This window comes from Suricata suricatta, chromosome 17 (assembly GCF_006229205.1).
Source record: "Suricata suricatta isolate VVHF042 chromosome 17, meerkat_22Aug2017_6uvM2_HiC, whole genome shotgun sequence".
Lineage (NCBI taxonomy): Eukaryota > Metazoa > Chordata > Mammalia > Carnivora > Herpestidae > Suricata > Suricata suricatta.
Genome location: NC_043716.1, coordinates 14,430,803 through 14,439,448, shown reverse-complemented (window position 1 = coordinate 14,439,448; position 8,646 = coordinate 14,430,803). Strand labels below are relative to the sequence as shown.

Below are 8,646 nucleotides of genomic sequence, written 5' to 3'. Positions count from 1 at the left end.
GCCCGCAGCCGGTTCCCAGGGGACCACCGGCCAGCCGCGCCGGCCCGTTAGGGGAGCGCTGTCGGCGCCGCCACCCGCCCGTCGGGACGGCGTGGCCATCGCCGGGAGCCCGGGGAGGGAGCGCGGCGAGAGCCTGGCCAGTTGGAGCCGGTGGCTGGAAAATTGTCATCGCCAAGGAGGCGCGGGAGCCCTGGAGAGGCGCGCCGCCGCCTCCTCTCTTCGGGGTGGCGGCCCCCGGGACTGCGAGTCTATGACCGGGCCTCATTCCTGCCCGGCCCGGCTGGAGAGGGGCCTGGGACGCCCAGAGGGAACCCCAGCCTTCTCCGTACTTGTGGGTCTAGCACATACCCCTCCCTCCCCACCCCTCCAAATCCCACGCTTTGCCCCTACCGGGGGCACCTCCCTAGGGCCTGCCTCCTCCTGGCTGGTCTTGGGGAGAAGGGTGTGCTTCAGCTCCCTGATTCAGAGGACAAGAGGGGGGGCAGCTTTTGGGGACCATGTTCGTGGTGTGGGAGAGCGCCTTTGAGAAAAGTTACACCTTGAGCTTCCCGCCTCCTGCGTCCCCTCCTTGTCCTGTCACCTAACCCCTGTCTGGCACTCGATGGGTGGGAGGCCTTCAGGTGGGTGGAAACTTTCAAAAAGGAGTTCTTTTATTTTATTTCAAAACTTGTACTTCAAAGAAAAAACACCTAGTCTTTCTTTGGCTCAGGAATCGCTCAGGTGGTGTTTATTGCCTTTCCCTAGAGCTCAGGGGAAGCCACATCCTTCCTACAGCCAAGGCCCAAATTGGGACTTTCAGCCCCCCTCCCTTCCCCTTGGGTTTGGGTATTTACAGCGCTCTCCCCAGGGGTGAAGTAGTGGCTGCCGCTGTGCTTTAAAGACCCATGCACTTTGATGGGTATGGAAGTCTTGACCCACTGACCCTGTCTCTGAGACCTTGGTGCACGCTCTCATTACTGTTGGAAGGCAGCGCTTGCTTCAACTTGGCCTTCAGGCTTCAGGCTGTCTGGCACACCCCCTGACCCAAGGTAGATACATAGGTTGGTGCCTCTGTTGCTGCTCCCCCTACCTGGCATGCCTTTCCCTCAGAGCCCATCCCCTCCTGCCACCCCTAACACTCAGCTGCCTTTTTGACCTATCAGAGCCCTGCTGGCCCTTCAAGACCAACTTGTCACCTCCTCTGGGAAGTGTTCCTTGATGCTTCCCCTAGGCCATGCCCAAATCGGTGGCGTGGTCCCCATTCGCCGGTGGCACCTTGCTCATGTGCCTGTTGGAAGTCCTGCAGCATCCACCATCTCCAGCCTGGACCCGGGTCAAGGGGTGTGCTCAGGGAGTGTCTGTTGAGTGGGCAGAGATGAGGGAGCCCAGAAGGCAGAGGCAAGAGAATGGAGCGCTTGTGTGGATTCCTGGCCTCATTGTGAGTGTTGGGGGAGTCGAACAGCTCTTGCTGTCGTGCTGCAGCCCCCAGCACTGCTGAAGGCGCACCCTAGGTTGAGGAGCATCTGGTAGCCAGAGAGCTGGGGACAGAGCAGGGCTCCCCGCCACTACCTGGGGGCTGTTTCCACAACTCTGCAGCAGCGGGTGCCCCCCCTCCCCTGCCCACTGACCTTAGTTCCCAACCACGGCCCCTCCCTGAGCCAGGGCTTCTTAAACTCTCCACCCAAGTTAGGAGCTGGACCCTTTGCCCCTCCCTCACCTACCGCGGTCCCGTTTGACTTCTCTGTTTCCACCCTACACCCTCACTTGACACTCTGCCCCGGTAACATGATATGAGTCTCAGAGCCTACCTTCTAAAAACGTTCCCTTCCTTCTCTATCCTGGAAGATGGGGGGGGGGCGCACTCTCAAATTAGGCAAAGAAAATGACAGATCGCCAGTAAACCTGGGACCCCAAAAGGCTGCTCCCCATGGAACACTTAACACAGAAGCCCAATTCCAGTCACATCGGGTGAAAACTAGCACCAGTGTCTAGGACGGAACTGTCCCCCTTACTCAGGCTACTTGATGGGCCAAAGTTCGGGGTTTGGGGCATGCTAGAAGCAAGTTCACCTCTAGGAATGCTGTGCTCTGGTTTCTGAATGGTGGACGGTGGCGTTGAGAACTAAGGGATGTTCGTCTTAGCAGTGAGTTTGTGGATCTCCCCAGCTTGCTCGGGTGTTAATCTGGCAGCCCCAGAGGCAGAGAAGGCGACGGGGAAGTTGGGCTGAATATTCAGTGTGAAAAAAATTCCTGGTAGAGTTTTGTTTTGTTTTGTTTTGGCCTTTTCTAAAGTATTGCTGAGACAATGACATTGAGGGTTCTGGTTAGTGAAGCCCCAGTTCGTGGAGGTTTTCTCACTGCCCTGCCATGCAATGACGCAGTGGCCCCAGAGTCTGGCCAGGGTCGTTGTGACACCGAGCTCCTCAGCCATTCACAAAACCTCAGGGATGGAAAGGGGCACTCCCTTGGCATGCGATAAAGGTAACAGGGCATGGGATGTGACCCAGACCTCTTGGCTCCCATGCAGAGCTCTTACCTGGCTGGGGGGCAGCCCTGCTCAGGCATCGTTGCTGGGAGGAGGACACAGACCAGTCGGGCCCATCAGCAGGAAGCTCAGAGCCAGGATCTCTGTGGGGGATGCGTCAGACGGGCCTGTGGTCTAACTGCCTTCTCCGTCCTCCCCAGAACCCAGCATCTCTCCCCAGCCCCCTGGCCTTCGCCTGCTCACCAAGGCTCTGCCCCCTGTCCTTTGGCGAAGGAGTGGAGTTTGACCCCTTACCACCAACGGAAGTAAGGTAAATACGGCAGGCCCTGCTTTGATTGGCTTTTTTCATTTTTCGTTTTGTTGGGTCCAGAAACTGATGCTTGTTACTTTAAAAAATGAGTTAATCACAAAAAGTGTGCCAAAGACTTTTCATAGTGCGTTGGGTACCATTTTGGATTTCTTTGTGTATTCTCACCAATTAAATACATAGACATGTATCTTAAAAACAAGATTGTGTTGTACATAAAGTCCGCAACTTGCTTTTTGCACTTTGTGTACCGTGACCATTAGACGGTTATGATTTTGTAATAAAATAATTCCCCTTTGCACAAACTGCTTCCCCCGTTTCCCCAAGATGCTCTAACCTTGTCTCTGATTACAATTTCACTTGTAATCTGAAAGTACCGTCCTTCCTCTGGGAATGTATCTCATCCAGGATTACCTGGGGGCAGAGATTCACTGAGAGCCTCTGTTAAAGATCTGTCTTTTCAGAGAAAGGAATTTTACTTTTGGGAGCTGGTGGTTTTTTTGCTGGAGTCTCAGTTCCCTTAACACAAAGGGCCCTTTGATGGGGAACAAAGGCAGCTCACCAGTTTGGAGGTGAGCGGTTCAGTCCTTTATTCCTGGGGAGCTTGTGTTTTGAACAAAATGAGGACATGACTTCATGACATTAGCTTTCACCAGCCTCTTACCTACTTGCCTAAGGAGAATAGATGTCTCCATCCTCCCCATTGAAAAGGAAGCTAATTCCTACCCCTGACCAGTGGGTAGGGGGGACTGGTGGGGGGGCTATGCTGTGTGATGCTCATTCTTATTTCAGGATCTATGAGGGTGCCATAATTACTCAGTAAAATGAACTAATGCTTTTTAAAAAAATAAAAAAAGAGAAGAAAAGGGGGGTGCCTAGGTGGCTCAGTCCGTTAAGCGTCTGACTTCGGCTCAGGTCATGATCTTGCAGTTTGTCAGTTTGAGCCCCACGTTGGGCTCTGCATGGACAGCTCAGAGCCTGGAGCCTGCTTCAGATTCTGTGTCTCCCTTTCTCTCTGCCCCTCCCCTCCTCACGCTCTGTCCCTCTCTCTTTCTCTCAAAAATAAACGTTAAAAATTTTTATAAAAAGAAAAAAAGGTAGGTTCCAAGTTACCAAAGGACTTAAAAAAAAAAAAGTAGAATATGGATGTTAATTTATTTTATGGAAATCAAGACTGTAATTGGCTTTGATTGATAAAGTCAGATCTCGGAGTCTCTGGTTTGAGGTCTCCAAACCGAAGGCCAAGGTTGGACCAAGTACTAGCACTTGGTATCACTGAACTTTCAGAATCAGCACTCAGGACTCCTGGTTTCCGTCATCCTCTCATCAAAGAGCCAATGGTGGGGGTGCCTGCCTTAGTTGGTAGAGCATGTGAGTCTTGATCTCAGGGTCGTGAGTTCAAGCCCCACATTGGGCATAGAGCTTACATTAAAAAGAAAAAGGAAGGAAGGAAGGAAAGAAAGAAGCAAGGAAGCAAGCTAGCTGCTGGTGACTTCAGGGGACAGAGAATACAGACCGTTCACCCCCAGTGAAGTGGTAGAATCCACCTTGTTATACCACCAACAGCACCTGCTGTGTGTTAACACTCTGCTCCGTTACTGGGCACCTTGCGCAGAAAAGACAACTAAGTTGACCAAGCTCTCCTAGCGTAAATACGCAGGCTTGGACTCCAGGGGCTGCTGCCCGAGATGGGAAACAGCACGTGTAGGGTCAACTTTGGGATCTTGCACACCTGCATATAAACCCCAGCCCCACTACTCACTCCCATCATGACCTTGACCTTTGCACCTCCGTTTCCTCTCCCAGGGCGGTTGGTTCAGATAAATTAGATCCTGGAAGTGAAGTGCTTAGAACCGTACCACACAGTACGTGCTTCAACTCCTTGCTGCTTCTGACCAGAGTAGCCACAGCTCAAGGTTTGCACCCCACGAGAGGCTCAAGGTGACAGTAGGCACCCCTGAGTCCCAAGCTCAAGGGGAACGGCTTCATGCTGTCTTGTATCTCCCTCCCAGGTACACTTCCTCCATCAAGTACGACTCAGATCGGCACTTCATTGACGATGTCCACCTGCCCCTGGGCCTGGCCGTGGCCTCCTGCAGCCAGACAGTCATCTGCATCCCTAACTGCACCTGGCGCAACTACAAGGCTGAGGTGCGCTTCGAACCCCACCACAAGCCCACCCGCTTCCTCAGCACCACCATCGTCTACCCCAAGTACCCCAAGACCATCTACACCACCACTCTGGATTACAACTGCCGCAAGACGCTGAGGAGGTTCCTGTCCAGCGTGGAGCTCGAAGCCACGGAGCCCCTGGGCAGCGACTGCCTCTCGGATGAGTGCTGACTCACGCCCGGGTGGGGCTGGACCAGCTCTTCCGCTGCCTCCTGGTGCGAATCAGGCCCCAGAGGTGTCTGACCCAGCGAGGCCTCTGAGCCCGGCCTGGGGAGGGAAAAAAATGTCCCAGCATCATAGTAGAACCATTGAGAGAATTTTTGGTTTTTAAAAATGGTCAAATTGTTTTTAAAACGAGTATAATGCTAGTTTGCTGCTGCCTGGTGTCCCCAAAGTCTCAGTTTGACGAGAAAACGGGAAGCCAACTGGAGCAAAAGGAAAACAGCCCCAGTTTGAAATTGGGAGGGAGGAGCGAGCTCTTCCTTGGTCAGCTGGCCTGAGGAAGGCCGTGCAGAACGTCTCTGGGGTGGAGCAAGTGAGTTTGGAGACGGTTCAGCCCAAGGTGTGTTCCCTAAAAGCGGTGCTAATTCAGTAAGCTGTGACATCCGGGTGGGTTCAGTCTGTGGAGAGCCGAGTTCTGTGCCGTATTTTTTTCCATTTCTATTTGCATTTTCTGTTCACCAAAAACTCTTGGAATTCTCGAAATCTTTTTCATGACATTAAAAAAAAAAAACCCAAACCACAATATAAGATGCCTTTAAAAAAAGAAAGAAAGAAAGAAAGAAAGAAAGAAAAATTTCACCCTGCTCTCACCTCTTCAAGAGAGTCAGGTCAACCAGTGGCCAGGTTGAGAGCAACGGCTCCGGTTCTGGTTCCTTCCACCCACTGGTTCCAAGCTTGGGCTCTGGCAAAGCGCCTTGAACCCTTGGCATCTGGTGATGTCTCCACAGGCTTGTGTAACTCTCCTGATATGTATTTTGGGCTTTCCAAATACTTTTCTATTTTTTCATAAGGCAAAACAGCAGAGGGCCCTTTTGAGAGAAACGGCATTTTTAAAGAATGCTTAGGGAAACCACTTTTGGGGACTCCATGAGGGGGTTTTGCTCACAGTGGGAAAGGACGACCATGCCTAGGACTTGCTGCTGGCTGGGAGGGGGCAGAGGTAGATGTTTCTGGTAATCTGTTTCATCAGCATGGGTGTCCTCTCCAGGGACCCTGGGTCAACTGCCTTTAGGACTTTGACGCTGTCACCGCTGCAGAGGAATCCCACCAGTCTAAGCCCAACAGCAAGAAAATTACCCCATCCCCCCTCCAGGTGAAGGAAAGGTGACTTCAGGCTAGGGATTAATGTCACAAGTCAGACTCCAAAACGTGGGCACTGTGGCAATGGTACATATTTCTCTTAAGTGCTTAGTTTAGTGTTAAGTGACAATCAGGGCCTTAGGTGCAATGGAAGACACTTGGTGAATTCGGCTGAACGGGCCTCAGAGGCGGAAATGGCGGAGGGGCCAGAGGGGGCGGAGGGCCAGGCTGTCTCTGGCATCAGCGCCCCCCCCTCCTCCTGCCAACCCCCTGCCCCAGGGCTTGTACTTCTTCCTGCCAATCCCGGAGGTTTTTGAGTAAAGAAAGTGGCAAATGGCTTTTTCTCTTCCAATATCGGAAAGAACATTCCATGGATATTTCCTTTGAATACATCCGCATTCTATTCAGTGCTCAGTGCTCGGTGCTCGAGAGGGGTTATAGCGTGTCATAAACCCAGATTGCCACTGTATCTTTGGGTTTCTGTTGATGGCTTCTGTGTGTCCTGAGAGCAAAATTGATAGCTCTGTAAGTACCCTGGAGCCACAGCAGGGACCTTTGTTCCAAGGAGAGCAGGCGTGATGATAATCACTCTCCTTTAAGATCATTGGCAGCCTCTAGAGCCAAACTGTCCTCTTCCCCTTTAACAATGTTTAGTCCGCGGTGCCCCTGTTTGGATGCCTCTCTCAGAGGGACCGTGGTCGGGTCCGTGGTCGTGAGTGTGCTGTAGCGAAGCTGAGCCAGAGCCCATCGAGGGGGCACTCTGGGACTCCACACCCCGCTTCGGCGTGCAGAGTGACAAATGCCGTCTGCCTTTGGAGGAGTAAAATTACCTGGCATTTCTTGACAAAAATGGATTTTGCTCTCTGATTTCGTAATCTGATCATTGAAGATGAGTGGTAAATGTAATTTTTAAATTGTGTTAAGAGACGTCCCAAGGCTTTGCTCTGGCCCAGTGGGGACACTTGAATGAGCTCAGAACAACACTGTGGGCAGCGTGGCAGGAGAGCCGTGGGGGAGCACTGCCTTTGAACACAGCCACAGTCTCATAGGGACGTTTTGAGCTGTCCCTATGAGATTTCTTTGTTTTGGGTGTTGGTCAAGTTCAGGCAAATCATTCTAGGTGTGGAGAGAATCTGAAATATTACCAGTAAAGTGGAAGGGAGCGACTGTGAATGTGGAATGCCAATAGAAAAGCAGGTTGTGGCCTAAGTTATTCCCTAGGGAACCAACTGGAGTTCTTTCTGGTCTTTTCCTTCAAACCTGCTGTCTGCACGTTGCAAGAAAGGAAGCATATGAAGATGTGATGGGCACTTAGGGTAGATCAAATGACATTGACTATCGGTTGATTTGTGTTAGTTTACAAGGTAAAAGCAATGATTTTTAAACCTTGCTCATTAAAACCAAACATTCCTAACCATATCTGAGAGATACAGTTTACTTCTTAAGTAAAAAGTCTTTGGGGCACCTGGCTGGCTCAGTAGGAAGAGCACGTGACTCTTGATCTCGGGGTCATGAGTTTGAGCCCCACATTGGGCATGGAGCCTACTTTAAAAAAAAAAGTCCTTTTTCTCAGTCTCTTAAATTATAGCTTTCATGTAATAAGGAGGATTTGTATTTTCAGAGAAAAGTTGTTTTCTTTTCTAATTCAGACCTTTTGAAAAGAATGATTACCTTTTCAATTGACTCTTTTCCTGTTTCTAACCTTTGGAGATCCAGAATAGCATTTGACAAAAACTCCTCTTTAAATTTATCTTGATATCTGTCCCATTCCATTTTGCTTTGTGACTTCTTCATGTAACAATAAATTATCTTTAAAGAAACAGAACTTAGAGATGCTTCTCTTTTTAAAGTAAAATTGTAATGTTTTGGTGAAGACACATGAGAAAAACAGCTCCTCATCTTGAGAAATGTTAAGCTGTGATTGTGCTTTAATCGTCTCCTATTTCTGTGGGGGGGGGTGCATCCCCCTGGGCGTACAAGATTTCACAGGGACCCCTCCGCACTAGCAGTTTTAGGGAATTTGTTCCCAGATTCAGTGTGTCCTCTTTCCGGAAACCCTCTGCTTTGCAGTTGTGTGGGGCCAGTCCTTCCTCCCCACCTCCCCTTTCAAATTGCCTTTCTCCCACTTTGCAGAAGAAATACATGCGTTAGTCTAACACATCTTAATTTTATGGTGGGCTATTGCTCTGGCCTGGAAAAGCCCACAGGCACTAGACCAAGGGACAGAAACTCAGAAACTTCGGTGTCGGGGTCGCAGGACCGCACTGTAGGGCTTCATGCCTGTCTGTGTCTGACACGTAATTTTGTCAAGAAAGAACTATGGTAGCAGAAGCAAGATTGGCCTGTGTTGGGAAGGTCTTCCTGCCAGCATCTCAGTGAGGCAGGTGGGGTGATGACACTTT

The 8,646-nt window shown here is 50.8% G+C and overlaps 1 protein-coding gene across 2 annotated transcripts; it reads left to right on the top strand.

Annotated features, from left to right (window-relative positions):
- The first annotated feature begins 235 nt into the window (after positions 1-235).
- Positions 236-8,069, top strand: RFLNB (refilin B). Of its 2 annotated transcripts, none has more exons than XM_029927577.1 (3): positions 236-331; positions 2,664-2,773; positions 4,783-8,069. In XM_029927577.1, exons 1-3 carry the CDS (start codon positions 251-253, stop codon positions 5,111-5,113), a joined length of 522 nt encoding a protein of 173 aa, XP_029783437.1. In that variant the 5' UTR covers positions 236-250; the 3' UTR covers positions 5,114-8,069. The 2 variants fall into 2 exon arrangements, with proteins under 2 accessions (XP_029783437.1, XP_029783436.1); XM_029927576.1 differs by lacking the exon at positions 236-331 and adding an exon at positions 1,199-1,417.
- Positions 8,070-8,646: the final 577 nt, after the last annotated feature.

Bases quoted from the DNA above. Each gene is read 5' to 3' on its own strand.
- RFLNB (XM_029927576.1), top strand. From the start codon at position 1,214: ATGCCCAAATCGGTGGCGTGGTCCCCATTCGCCGGTGGCACCTTGCTC. The intron at 1,418-2,663 runs GTGAGTGTTGGG...CGTCCTCCCCAG, and splicing joins TGTGGATTCCTGGCCTCATT to AACCCAGCATCTCTCCCCAG. The intron at 2,774-4,782 runs GTAAATACGGCA...TCTCCCTCCCAG, and splicing joins TTACCACCAACGGAAGTAAG to GTACACTTCCTCCATCAAGT.